Source organism: Equus asinus, chromosome 21 (assembly GCF_041296235.1).
Source record: "Equus asinus isolate D_3611 breed Donkey chromosome 21, EquAss-T2T_v2, whole genome shotgun sequence".
Classification (NCBI taxonomy): Eukaryota; Metazoa; Chordata; class Mammalia; order Perissodactyla; family Equidae; genus Equus; species Equus asinus.
The window spans coordinates 91160255-91175766 of NC_091810.1; the positions used below are offsets into that span (position 1 = coordinate 91160255).

Consider the following 15512-nt stretch of genomic DNA (forward strand, 5'->3'; position numbering starts at 1 on the left):
ATGATTTTTATTTTTCTACTAAACTGTCATATTATTTCACAACAATTCTTAAACTTTCCCCATAAGGCAACACGCTTACTCTCCATGACAAAGATTTTTTTAAACTAAATGACATACCCACAAACAAAACTCATGTTCTTTAAACAACTCTCAATAGCTCACTCAGGAAATTACATAAACTTTTATCGACTGTATTTAAATTTCTACCATCTCTTTAACTATTTTGACTACAGAAGGCATAAGGATGATGTTTTGATGTCTTTGTATCATCTCCCACCTATAAACACCTTTTCCTTAATTAAAATTCCTCACAAAGGCGCTCATTGGTAGTTTTCTGCTGTTTGCACAGTACTGTGTATCCATCTGAAATTTAGATCCCTGAGCAGATATATCACTATCTAGATGAATTTACCTATGATATTTCACTATGCAGGTCATGTTTGGAAAAATTAACAAACATAAAATAAAACTTACCCTAGAGTTCGATAGCTGCACAGTTTTTAAACTATCTAGGACTTAGGATAAGCTACAAAAATGAGCCTTGCGTGACTGAAGGCCTGACGGTTTGGAGGTAGAAACAGCAGCATCCACAATTCATGTGCTCAGCCGAGAGTGGGCAGCCTCCCAGGCAGAGGCTTTGTCAGTACACGAACTGGAAATCTAAGGGTGAAAGACAGCTAAGGCAATGAGGTCAGAGTGACCAATATGAGAAAGCGTAGGCTCCGACTTGAATACGAAGTAAAATCCAAAGGTGGTGGAGAGATTATAGGAAAAAATAAAACAGTCAAGAGATCCAAAAAACCATTAACTGTAGATGTACTGAGATGGAGAGTAAACGTGAGCTAAAACTAGCAGTAGAAACTGGAATTTAAGGCGTCAGAAGTGCAATATTCATGTGGGCTGACAAAGTTCCAAGGCACAACTCTGGGATTGGGATGCTGAAATAAAGTGCAGGGAATAGAGCCAGGTTGAGGCATCTCACTGAGAAAGTAAAGTACTTGCTAAAGCTTTCGCTGTCTTAAGTGGCTGAGCGAAGCCTAGGATTCAGACATGCTATGCTGCCACCTCAAGGAACATTTATTTGAAATATCCTGAAGGGTATCAGTAATTTACACGGAAATCACCCAAAATATCTGTTTTTCCAATGTGGCTTGCAATCTCCACCCAACTTGTTTCTCTAACATGTCCCCCCATCCTATTTGGTTACGTCTTCTGACCATATATTTACATTAATCTCAGTCTAGGGAAAATATTTTGGAGTCATGATAAGTCCAAAGTCAAACTTTCTATCATTTTTTGGAGGGAGGGGGGAAATGTGATAATTTGTTCCTTTAATTTGCAGCGGCATAGCTAATCAGCACTTTAAGTATACCCAGATACTTAATGTTGAATCTTTTTGACTAGCGATTTCAAGACCAATCATTCATTACTCCAATACATTTAAAATCTAGATAAAATTAAGTAATGTCTATTTTTTAAAGCTGCATGATTGTAGATTGTAGATTGCACTTTTTCCTAAGGGAACTTATTAAATCTACTATCCTTAGATAGAAAATTCTCAATGAAACTATAATGAGAAGACCCAAATTCATGTCGTTTTCCCTTTAACAACCAAATGTCTTTAGAGAAGTCACTTAAATTTGGAGGACATGGGTTTTCTCCCTTATCATGTGGAAATAATAACAGTGCCTAGTGTTGTTAGGAGCATCATATGACATAATATATGGGAAAATGCTTTGTCAACTTATAAGATGCAATGTGGATTTTAAACTGATATAATTTTTCCATACTTGTAAGATGATAACAGTTATTTAAATCTTCATTCTACAGTTATATATACAAAAAAAAAGGTTGTTTTATCAATATTTATAATTTACTATGACTTGCATTAAACTTTTCCGCCAGTGTCTTACCTACCTCCTGAATTCAGGTATCGTTTCCCAATGTGCACTATGGGATACTTGTCTGCTAATCTTTTATCTGGCCACAGAATTCCATCTGCTGCAAAGACCACTTTGTGGTTTGACTTTTGAAACTTTTTTAGAACTTCTTCTGGACCACCAGCAAATATGACATCAAAGCTGTTTAATGAGGGAAAAAAGAAGTTTTAAAGTACACTTGTCTGAACTTAGGCACATAAACCAAAAAGTACTTTCCAATAAAAGTCAGAATTTAGACTCCAACACAAGATTAATAACAACTATTTACAGAGTACACCAAACAATTGTCCTTCAACTTAAATTGTATAGACTGTATTAAATTATTAGTGTTTGCATTACACTGGCAAATGAAGTTCAAATAAAAGACAGCTTTTTGAGTACTAGTCAATATTTTTTCAAAAATCACTTATTCCCCAAAATCAAAATTATGAAAGTGTTAAAATTTTAAAAAGTCAGTAATTTGCTATATACCTTAATAATACAGACACAATCACTGACAGAAGCTGCCATTGTAACTGCCTCATGTTTCAATTTAATTTGTACCCATCTATTATAATTTCTGAAGATTTCATTATCTTTGACAAAATGTGTTCAACTACTAATATTCATCAACATAAATTTATATTTGAATCACTATTTAGCCTGAAATCCTAAAACAAAAGTGTATAGACAAATGCATCCTTTTAAAGCTCAATAAATTTGAAAGAAATTATGTAAAATTGACACTATAGTTTAATGTCTATAGTTTCATTGACCTTTCTGGAGACTTCATTCCTCATAGTTAATTCACAGAATCACAACAACTTAATAAAATATAAAGCATAAAAGCCACTATCTGTTTCATACTTTCTCCATTCTTGCTACGACCACAGATTCTTTTGCACCTTTTTTTACATCAGAGAACCTCAAGGCCAAAGGTTTCCAAATATGATAATTTAATGACTTAAGATCCGGATGACAAACAATAAAAGTAAACAGATGCTCTTGAATTCAACACCAGGTCTTCCTAACAGCCAATAGTCCTGAGGCACAGCTGTGATATCTGAACGGAGGAGGGAGGAGGCTGCTCCACATGCCTTTCCCAGGCAGACCTGCTCTCAAGGAGCTTGTTAATATGCTAGGATAGTAGTAATGTATCAGGCAACATTTAATAACTTTCTATATATGAATGGTTTTATCAAAATAAAACACACTATTGGGGCCAGCCTGGTGGTGCAGCGGTTAAGTTCACACGTTCCGCTTCAGCGGCCTGGGGTTCACCAGTTCGGATCCCAGGTGTGGACCTACGCACCGCTTATCAAGCCATGCTGTGGCAGGCATCCCACATATAAAGCAGAGCAAGGACAGACACGGATGTTAGCTCAGGGTCAATCTTCCTCAGCAAAAAGAGGAAGATTGGTGGCAGATGTTAGCTCAGGGTTAATCTTCCTCATGAATTAATTAACTAATTAATTAATTAAAACACACTATTGCTCATCTCTATAAAACTAAAAACCCAATGAAATTGTATAAAATTACTTTAACAAGAACAGTGCAAGTTTATACTTGTGGTAGAGATGCTAACTGACCCCATGCACATTCCCATGCCTTTATTTTGATAACGGAATCCTGCCCTGTTAACTGGGAACATGGCTGTCCTGCTAAAGACTATTCTGGAGCTAGATGTGGCCGCATGACTAAGTCTGTCCAACGGAGTGTGAGTGGAACTAGTGTGCTCAGTCATACCAGGTCCTGGGCTTCAAAAAGGAAGTTGCCTGCCCTCTGCTTCTCTCTCTCTTCCTTTCCCCTTCCATGGTAAACAAGACTTTACAAGTGAAAAATACTTGACATACACACCCACACCACAGAGTCCATTTCTGGATCAAAAGTAAAACCAAAACAAAACATGAAAATTAAAATGTTGTTGACGTACAACTAAATTTAGTAATTATGCCTAGCCAATTTTTAAAAAAATAAGGGTGAGATAAAAAAGATAGACTATTTCATTTATATTGTCCTAGAGGATTTAAATTGTATCATTTGTTTTTATTTCAGTTACAAAAAATAACACTTCAAAATTAAAACATATCTCTATAGGTATACATTTTGGTACATAGTTTTTTCTCTTTTCTAAGATCAATAAGCAAGAAACTGCTAATACTGTTAATAACATAATCATAAAGTGACTCAGGGCATATAATTTGAAGTCTGCTAGTTGGATTTCTAATTCCAGCTCTGCCACTTGCTATGTGAGTTAACCTTAGACAAGTTAGTTACTTGAACTCTTTATGCTTCAGTTTATGTATAAAATGGGGGAGAAAGTAGTACCTATCTCATCAAGCTATTGTAAAAAAATTAAAAATTAAGAACAATATATGGCAAATTATAAGCATTCAATAAAGTTAACAAAAATTAACATTATTGCTGCTAGAAGATAAGGTCTAACGTAAGGGGAGAGGCAGGAGGAAAACTCTCCCTTAAGTTTATACAAATCTGTAGTTTAAAATAATTTTATTTTTAGCAAGATACACATATGTTGTATGACAAATTTTAAATCAGAATAAATTTGTTCTGACTAAAACCTCAAACCAACTTTTCCCTGCCTGTATATTTAAAAAACTGGATTAATCTGACTTCACAAGACAATATTTACAAAAATATATCAAGTTTCTCTTTTTCTTATAAATAAGTACAACTGATTTCCTCAGTATGACTTTAGATTTCTGCCTCCTAAAATAATCCTGTCTTTTCTAGCAGGGGATTTTCCTAATATTGAAGATTAGGAAGTAAGACTAGTTCCATGAGTATCTGAGCCATGAGGGGCGAGACACATAAGCCATCCAAGTTGTAGAGGAACCCCAATACATTGTCTGGAGACAGCAAAAAGAGCTTCCTACGTCAGAGACCCACATAACTGAGGACAGGCCAAAGTGATTGAGAGATTTTCCAGGTAGCATCACGTATTCAAAGTTGTAAATGCACATTTGGAAAGCGAATGTCTTCTGCCTTGTAACCCCGGGGAAGGATACAGTATTCAGAGTATCTCCCAAATGATTAACAGAAGTCAACAGCGTGAAAAGCAGGCGCTGTGGCAACTTCTAGCTTTATAATTTTGTATTTTATAAGCATGCATTACCTTGATAACAAAAAGCAATTATTTTAAAGCAAAATGTACAGGCAAAAGTTATCTTCACATAATTTAAATGAGAACTGACTTTGAATAAAAATGTAAGGTTGCTGAAAGTTTCCCATTTTATTCTCAGAAGCGGCATTGTTATTTCTGTGGTTAAGGACTTTAGAAAAGTTCTTTGAACCAATTTAAAATTTTTCAAAGGTCAAGAAAGTTTTTCTGCTCAAAGTTACTTTGGCTACGACAACGCAAATAGTCAAATTTTTTAACAAATCCACAACAGTCATAAAAATAATTCTCATAGGAATTTGATCTATTTAAATATGAAGAATAAAATAAAATTTTCCGCCGCTAACTGTGGTAAATATTCCTGGGTCCTGCAAAAGCCATAAGGTTCCACATTAAGTGGTCATACTGAGTCCTCCAGCAGACATGTCAGTATTCTATCTCTAACAGGTCATTTAAACTTTACAAGTGTTTGTCCTTCTGTGCTCTCTGTTTTTGTGACACCACCACAGTCACCCAAGCTGAAATCCTTCATTCAGCCTTGCTTCCTCCCTTTCCATGGCCCCTCTCATCAAATCTTTCAACAAATCCTATTGATTCCTTCTACGTAATCTATTTAGCATTCAAATCCTCTTCATTCCCACTAGAAGACACCGGACTGGATTAATTCAAAAACCCTACATGCCTCCACATTACCCACCCCCTCCCCACTTCTAATAAGGACTGTCTGACAAACTCTCCTGAAAACCATTCTGTGCCAGTTCCCAGACTGGATCACTGGTCCTCAACTAGGGTTTAAAGCAGGATTCAGCGAATATTTACTATCTAGTCTTTTACAGAAAAAACTTTAGGCTTTGCGAGCAATATGGTCTCTGTTGCAAGAACTCAATTCTGCTGTCGTGGTACCAAAGCGGCCAAAGGCTAAATGTAAACAAATGGGCATAGTTGTGTTCCAATAACTGTTTACAAAAACAAGCAGTGGGCCAGACCACAGCTTACCAACCACCAGCCTACAAAATGAAGTCTAAACGAATCACCCTCACATTAATAACTTTCCATTAAATAGCCTGTTCTAAAGCCAAACTGAATTATTTGACCTGTCATCCACATCTTTATTCAGGATGCTTCATCCGCTTAGCATGTCTCTTCCCAATCAGGTCCAAAGCATTCACCTTCAAGGCCCATTTCGAATGTCACCTCCTCTACAAACCTCACTTGATCAGCATAAATGGAAAAATCGTTTCCTTCCTCTTAATTCCCACAGCTCCTTTCCTCTCCCCTTTCATGGAACATTTTATTTTTCACTCTTCATGCTGGGAGTGCCTATCTTACAGTAGGCTGCGAGTTCTTCCTTCACAGGCCAGATCTGCTTCTTTATTCATCTGTGAATTCCCCTAGCCCTGTATTTTGAAGACAGTCAATAAATACTTGCTGAATTAATGAACGAATAAATGAATCCCAAGTCTCAATAAGAAGCAAAAGGTACTGAGTAGCCAGGAAAGAAAGCAACAGAAGAGTTCTCTAATTTTTTTTATTTGTTCCTACCTAATCCAACACTTTCTTCATCATCACTGATATAAACTTAAGCCAAAAGTTATAATCATTCAAACTATTAGCAGCCAGTGTTTAAAAGCTTAAAGGCTAATGAAACTGAAGCACACCAGTAGCAATACATCTGATAATTCTGTTTTTAATTGTGTCTTCATCTTAAATAGATATCTATATTTCCATAGATAATTAATATCACAAACTAATACTATGGAACCCCCTCCCCCCCAAAAAAAAACAGTTGAAATGTCCACCCAGTTGAATCTGCAGAGCAAACTACAATAAAATCACAGTGGTAAAGGATTAAATTTATTGTAGGAATTATGGAGGAAAGAACAGATATTAGCTCATATAAAGTGGGTACTATTTTAAAAACTAAATATGACTAGAGGAGGATTTTCCTCCAAACAGTAAACCATTTTGTTTCCTCAACATAGAATTCTTACTGAGTCTGGGCAGAGGTATGAGTCACCAGGACACTGCCGAGCTGGAGGGTCATTTTCTCCAGACAGTTTTCTGAGAGTGGCCTAGCGCTGGAGTAACAACTAGCCGAGAGGACGGCAAAGGACAGAATGATGGCAAGACACCAACCTGTGTAAGCTGCTAGTTATCTGTGGGGCCGTGAGTCAGCATACCTGTTGTTTCTGGGTCAGTCTCATTATTTATAAAATAAATGCAATAGATGGTTAATTTTAAATAAAAATCTCCCTCTTGTTTTAAAATGATAGTTAGGTTTAATCTTGGCAACATTAGTACTTTCAAATCTGACATATATTCAGTGCACAGTAAGTATTCATTGAGTCGATGAAGAAATAAAGAACCCATTTTTTTTAATCCCCGCATTTATTTTTATGTAGCTACAATATGCCAGATGTAATGTATACAAAGCTCTGGATAGAAAAATGTATCCAGAGAACAGGATTTCTGTGCATCAGCATCCCTCCTCCCAGCCACAGCAGCTAGCACCATATTTTGCACATAAGAGATGCTTAATACATGTTTACGCAAAAGAACAAAATCCAAGGAGTAGATGATCTGTTTGGGGAAATATATATACGCGCATATATGTATAAATATGTATATACATACACACACATAAAACAGACAAATTAATGCCATACAAGAGTACCATGTATCAGTCCAGATGTATATAAACACCCAATGCTTCTTTTGTATACAACCTGCTTATTCCTCCTTCCATCACACCTACTAACATCCTCAGTAAATACTAACAGGAACATCTGAGCAATCTGACAAACTAAAAGTCACTCATTTCCTACATAATTCCCAACCGTATTTCACACTATTCTGGATGAGCCAGAAGGCAGTGCAATATATTTAAGTGACAGCTAATGATTTCAATTTTTCCTCCAAAAAAAGAAAAAAGCAATATAGAAACTGAGAACTCTGATGTGTTTGGCTTTCCTTCATACTAATATAATGAAATGTTGTCCGTCGGTAATGACTAGGTTCTTGGTGTCTGCACACACAAACTGTCATCACTGCCAGGAAAGAGGAGTTGGTCAAATAAATATGCCCTAGTTAGTTAAAATTATAGCCATTGTCCTTGAAAAGCTTTGTTTTCAGAAAATTTTTACTCTGTCTTCTGAACAAACTATGTAAGACAATACAAAACGCAGGAATACGGAGTATGTAAACTGAATTATGAGAAGTATAAAATACTTATTTTGAAGAATACAAATAAGATAGGACCTGGTTACCTGTAGAATTAAAACATATAAATTATACTTCTTACTTCAATAACAAAATCATAAGAATATTTTCACAATTAGCAAAATGACCCAACAAAACATAACCTTTCACAATTTTTTTAAAGTAAATGATTCTAAGGAGATTATGCCAACATTCAAATTTTTTTGAAGACATATATTTTTCTTCCAAATTAGGTCTGCTCAGTTTTGTTTGCAGAATGAGTATAACATGAGACTTCCTTGAGGATGGGATATGTGTTTCTTTCTTTTCTGGAGTGTTAAGTCCTATGCCTGGGTCACAGTTTGTGCTCAAGACAGGTATACTGAATGCAAAGTGAAAAACTGGCTTCACTCATCTTTTTCAGCAAAACTGTATTTAATCAGAAGCCAAAAGAAACAAACATTGGTTGACATGAAAGATGAGAAGCAATAGCATCTTTTTTATGCTTTCTAATCAAAATACAATTGTTTCAACAATTTCAATCTTTGAAATTTAGAAAATTTCAATGCTTTCCGGCCTTTATAAGTCATTTTATCTCTCCAAATGAATGAAGCAAAAACAATCTTTAAAAATAGTTTCAAAGCGTCCAGCATATTTCTCCCTCTTTCAATATCTGTTTCTCCCTCTTCTAATGCAATTTATTGTCATCTAATAGTTATTGGTTCCCTGCTATTCACTCTGACCATATGTAAATCAGATACAGGCCCCAGCTTCACTGTCTGGAACATAAAAACAATGACAATTCAACCAGACGAGTGAATAGAAGCCAGCAATATACAATTAAAGTGATAAGGCACACATGCGAACAGCAGAGATTCGCGTGACTAAGATTATCCCTCAATTTTCAGCCAGTGTTTATTTATCCTGGATCCATCTCCCAGACCAGGGCCACCTAGAAAACCACTAATGTAATGGCTTCACTTGATATTCATTTTAATTCTATATCAGCTTTTGTATTGTAACATTGACTACCATTCTAATTTTTTAAGTTTAGTCTTCCTTACTGCTATCATTAGTTAGCAAGGGCCTCTAAATTGCAAAGTCAATTCCTTTATCTGACCTCAAAGTCATACAGTTAATCATCTTTAATCACATACTTTAATGACCCGGGGAGTTTATACCTACTCAAATCCTTGGGCAGATATTTTCATAGAGGAAATGTTCCTTTTGGTGAGCCCAGTAATCACCACTGAATACACCTTTCAAATATTTCATATATTGGGAGACTTTCAAAATAAGCACACCTGCATTCTGACTAATGGCATTATATTCAATGGCACCAAAAAATGTAAATTTATGCTCTGTCCAAATTCAAACTCAATTAATTGCACTGACTTTATTTATAACTAATTTTCTTCTAAAGAATTTTCTTAAGTTTAAAAGCAAAAGAATAAAACAAATAAAGTTTTTATTAGACAATTATCTGACCCCCAAAAGTATTCCACCCCATGCTTACTTAAGGGTCGGGACTCTGCTAGTTTATATTTCACCATATTCCGCACAGAACAAGTTTGTGAGGATATTTGGTATGCATCTAATTTACTCCTAATCACACAAACACATTTTGTTACATATTGCCCTACATATTATTCTAAAAAAACAAAACTGGTCACTGTATGGTAATAATTAGGTCTGACCAACTGTCTTCAATGTCACTAAAGTTAAAGAAATACATGCTTTACAAGCTAATTCTAAATGTAATGCAAAGTCCCTCATTATAAAATTCAAATGCTCAGCTACCTTGATGAAGGTGAATTATAAAGTCATTATGAAACAATTTTTCTCCATAAGAGAATCTGCAGCTACAAAGTTACAATAGTTGTTCCCAGAATCTTTATGAGCCTATTTCAAAAGATCTCATCACATATCATCCCTTAAAAGTCATCAAACTTATTATATTTACTGGTAGTTCCTCTAATCAAGAGGAGACTGTCAGCTTCACAAACTATTTTAATTGCAATAAAACACACACACACACACACACACCCTGCAGTGAAACTCAAAGAAAAGTTAGTGGTACTTTCTTATATGGAGAGCTTCAGTTTTCATTTTGTTTTGAGAAGAACCCAAACCCTTGCCAAATACCCTCTTTTATATAAATTAAATATGATAAATCTTACCCTACAGAGTCTATTTATAAACAACCAATCTCTAATTTTAAATGTTCACCCGAAAGTCAGTTTAGAATACATATTCCCATGGAAGCAATGTTATAAAATTGTTTCCAAACTAATTCACAAAGGCCTACCTAATGAGCACGAAGGACCATTCTAGGGTAGTGGAAATGTCTTAAAACTGAGTAGTGATAACTGCATAACTCTGTAAATTTACTAAATATTACTGAATTTTACACTTAAAATGAGTGTATCTCATGGTATGTAAATCATACCTCAATGAAGCTATTTTTAAAAAATCCTATCTAAACCATTAAGTATATAAATCTTTGTATTTTTTTCAGAGTAGTGACCTATGCGTCCATAAAACTAATTATTATCGTTGAATTGTCCTTTAAAAAATCACATAAGCGGGGCTGGCCCCGTGGCCAAGTGGTTAAGTTCGCGCGCTCCACTGCAGGCGGCCCAGTGTTTTGTTGGTTCGAATCCTGGGCGCGGACATGGCACCGCTCATCAAACCATGCTGAGGCAGTGTCCCACATGCCACAACTAGATGGACCCACAACGAAGAATATACAACTATGTAACGGAGGGCTTTGGGGGGAAAAAGAAAAAAAAAATCACACAAGAAATAATGGTTTGTTTGATTTATTAAAATTAATATATTCTGAATTCTAGCCTTGACCAGAGGTAAGATTAATTAGGAGATTAACAATTTTGATACTGAATTATTATCGCCAATAATTTATAAACAGTCTAATTAATTTCTTCCAGACCTTAGATTACCCACAATTTTCTACTGCATGGATCACTCTGTAGACAATACTTTTTCAAAAGGGTGTTGTTTAAAAACACATAAGAGGAGGAAAAAACCTCTAACCTGGCACCATTTACCCATCCCTCTTTACCTTGGTTACTTTCTCACCATCCCTAGGTTTTCCAGGAGGACAGACATGGTGGATGATGATGGAGAAAATGTGAATCCTTCCTGGACCATGGTTTGGCTGAGCTAGGCCTGCGTGTTTTCAGTCAGCTGGCTGTTCTCACAGAGGAAGTTGTCAGAAAGTTTGTTTGCTTCACAGACAGATCCCAAACACTAACGGTGCCTGGCACACACTAGGCCTTCCGTTAAAATTTTACTGCTGTCTTTTTTGTCAAGCTGGGTCTTCAAGTATCATCTAAATAAACAAATGCAACCTCAAGCAGTCTTCATATATCTCACGGTGTCCCTTTTCTCATCAAAACAAATTGGCCCCTTATTAAACCAGTTTCTCCCATAGCTAAATCTTAGATGGGGGCTGGAGGAGGGGGAATGGAAAGGATAGTAAAGCTAGGAGGAAAGAAGTTCTTATCAAAACAAAAAAGGAGGCTTGGGAATCTAAAACCACTACTCATATGTGGTAACTTTACAAGGACGATTTGCCTCAAAGTCAAAATCAAAATGTACATGTGGCAAGCTTGCCACAACGGTTGTTTGAAATTCACGGTAATTTTAAACCAAAAATTTGCTATGAGCTTTCCACTCTTTTTCCAAGGGTAAAAAAACTGTCTAATAAATTCTGTAGAAAAATTCCCGGCACACAAGCTAACACCAGCTATGCCACCTCTCATGCTGCAAGAAGAGGTAACTATAAGCAGAATTTTGTTTTTTTCCTAGGAGACACTCTGGAAATTTTAAAGATGCAAGAATATGGACCCTTTCAAAACTTTTAAGTGTTGATGGCACTGGGACTTCATTATGTCTATCTTCATTTCAAAATTTATCCCCTTCTTATTTACACACTTACACAAAAAGCATAGCTCTCACTTTCATCTGCAATAATTTGTGGTTTGGAATTTTCAATTCAGGGAAAAATGTAAAGAAACTTTCCTAAGTTAAAAGAGAAAATGCTGTGGGATTTAAAATGAGCAATCAATAACCAAAACATAAAAATTAAAAGGAAGGTAGAGAAACAGAATAAAGAAGGAGGCAACCGCTAATGATTCATGACAACTCAACATTATTAAAAACATGTAAGAAAAAAGTAAGAAAGACAGTGGACACTCCAGATTAAGTAGAAGAAAAGTGAAGTCGTAGACAAAAAGATAATTACACACTCAAAAGGTTTTTCTTTCTTAATAAACATAGATTTTCTAATTTCTCACTTATAACGTTACATCATCTAGTTCTTCCTGGGTGACCAGAATCCCCTGACACAAAGACAGGCTCAAAATGATCTTTGCTCCCTTTCAAGTCAGGATTAAAACACGAATTTCAGAAAAATGTTAGTTCATGCCATGTATTCTCACTGCTGTTTATAGTAACTCATCAAATTTGATCACATTACGTAACTATGTCAGACCATGGTTTTATAACTATGAGTAAAATCTACTTTTTAAAACAATCATTCCTTGTGAATAAAATAATTTAACATATAACCTACAAATATGACTATCAACTCTTTTTAAAAATAATTTAATATAGACTTAAAAATCCACAAGTTTTTCCTCTTACCATTCAGTAAACAAGACAACCAGATCCTCTTGATCGGCATAATGTTCCATGACTTCTTTCATTAGTCGCACTTTTTGGCCCCCTCCAATACTATTAATGCCATCACCACCTCTCCAATCTTCTCCTTGACCAAGGACCTATAAATGAAATCAACATTTCATCCCTGAGCAACCGTCAAATTATGAGAGGATCATAAAAACTGGAAGTCATCAGCAGCTCGTACAGTGTCACACAGTAACCACTCTTTTTTCACAAAATGACAGTGCTCGACAGGAAAACCTGATGCCTAGGTGAGGTCATAAGTCTTCAATGTTATCCACCCATAAAATGCCACTCCCAATTTTACCATTTCAGAAGTAGAGTTTAATCCAAGGAGGTCGGGGGTTGGGGGGGACCACAGAAAGTATTTCTCATATCTTATGCTCTATTTGTTCAGACTAAAATGAAAAAGAAAATGAAGAAATCTTCCATCACACTTTCCAATCTGGCAAGAAATCGGTATGATGAACACTGAAAGCCCTTGAAACTCAGCGACTCCTGGATGGGGCCCTTAAGCGATTTTCCTTCTGAACCAAATGGGTTGTTCAGGGAAACAGAGGGCATGAGGTCAAACATTACCTTATAAATCTTAAATTTACATCACTCTCAAAAGCTTAATAATAATTTATCAATGTAGAAGTGGCCTAAGAAAATTGTCCTCCGTTCTTGTCCCTGTTTGCCTTAGCCTCAGCAGCTACCTCCTGTGGACGCGCATGCTGACCCCCCTGGCTGTGAGGGAGCAGAAAGTGTGTCCCCCTCCACCACACACACACCTCGTATCTTATTTTCATCAAAACAAGGTCTGAAGTTCCCAAAATAATGATCTACTAGGAGATTTGTGAAATTAAGGAGGAAAATGACATTAAATATAAAAGAAGAGGATAAAACAAATTTAGAAAACAAGTATTATTAGTTCCAACTTTACTTAACATTGAGTCAAATGCAAACCTGGCTGGCAAAGCCTGTGGGGCTCCCAGCCTCCAATCTCTAGTTATCACTTCAAAACTACCTAATATTGAAGGTTGGGGGATAAAGGCTGGCCAAGAAAACTCCAACTGATATGGATCTGGATTCATATTGGAACTATCTAGTAGAATTATTAGGTTTTGCCCTAAAAAGTGGCCTCCTCTTTTTTTCGAGATTCGTTAACTTCTATTCCATACCCTTTGTGGAGCTCTCCAGCACTGTGGGAATGCCAGGACAACCACATCTGGGAGCCTGTTTTGCAGTGCACTGTTATGCTCTGCTCTCTATTTCCTTTCCCCTACATCAGTGTACCAAACTTCAGAATGCATCAGAGGCACAGGGAGGGCTGGTGGAAACGGACTGCTGGGTCCTGCTCCAGAGGTTGTGACTCAGTAGGCCTGAGGTGGGGCCTGAGAATCTTCATCTCTAACTATTTCCCAGATGATGGTGATGGTGGTCTGGGGTCGACACTCTGGGAATGACTGCATTTCATAATGGGAAGACGGCAGGAGGATCAAAAACTCCAGTCAGCCAAAGGGGCTGGGGTCCAAGAGTTGACACTTTTTAGCTACATACCCTGGGGTAAGTTTTCCTCACCCACAAACAAAGTAACATCTACCTCTCACGGTTTATATAATCAATCAACAGCACACCAAATATAAAGTTCCTAACACAGCGCCTGGCACATAAGAAACATTTCACGCTCTCCCCAGTCTGAACCCTACAGAGCTCCCTCATTGCATTTCAGCATTATTTTACCCTGATTTTTCTGTTGCCTCCATAGCGCCTCCTATCAGTGCGTACTGCTACGTTTTTCCTCTATCCTAACAAACTTCTAACAAATTTCTCATTTATCCTGCATTAAACATCTGGTTGTTAACACTAGATCTCTTTGCCAGCAAAGCTTAGCTTCTCTAACAGCTGTTCTATGTTAACATCTGTACCTAGTCTTCCAGTGGCTACACAGCAAATATCTTCTTTCTACAGCACATACTGGAACTGCTGAGTTTTTCCCAAGGCCAAGCAATCTCCACCTCTCCTTTTTTTGTTGTTTTTTGGTTTTTTTTTTTTTTTGTAAATGTGTTGATTGTTTGTCTGTTTTCCTACCCTATTCTCCTCTTATTTGTAGAAAAGACCTTGCTGAGAGATCCTTATTTCTATGAAAAATAAATAAGTAAATAAAAAAGGCAGGCCTTTCACAGCTCAGTTTACTACTTCTACCAAATACCCCAGGTTTCCTCTGACAGCTTATCAATGAGATATTCCCCTGGAGATGTGTCTTCTAAAACTCTTTTATACTTTTATAATCTTTGCCAATTCCTCTAAAACAAAGAAACAACAGGAAAAGCAACTCTCAATAATAGCAGAGAAAGGGTATCCCCTTCACAGTCATGTTCCTAATTCTCTGTAAACAAAGAAACACACTACGGCAGACAAACCCACCATAGAAAAATTTCTTCAAAATCAGTGAAAAAAATTACTGTCAAATACTAATTATGTTGTACTTGTACATGATCCCTCAAAATAAATATAAATATAATAAACATCTTTCTGTTATTTTATAGAATATGTTCATAGAAAGC

General features: G+C 36.3%; 1 protein-coding gene across 4 annotated transcripts in view; it reads right to left on the reverse strand.

Moving 5' to 3' along the window:
* Positions 1-15512, reverse strand: part of PLOD2 (procollagen-lysine,2-oxoglutarate 5-dioxygenase 2) — an 88694-nt gene that overhangs the window by 32926 nt on the left and 40256 nt on the right. For all 4 annotated transcript variants that reach the window (XM_014829910.3, XM_014829909.3, XM_044754331.2 and 1 more), the window contains exons 3-4: positions 12925-13061; positions 1918-2081 (exon numbers count right to left, since the gene is read on the reverse strand). In XM_014829910.3, the coding sequence (XP_014685396.1) occupies positions 1918-2081; positions 12925-13061 (301 nt within the window). The remainder of the gene's footprint in view (positions 1-1917; positions 2082-12924; positions 13062-15512) is intronic.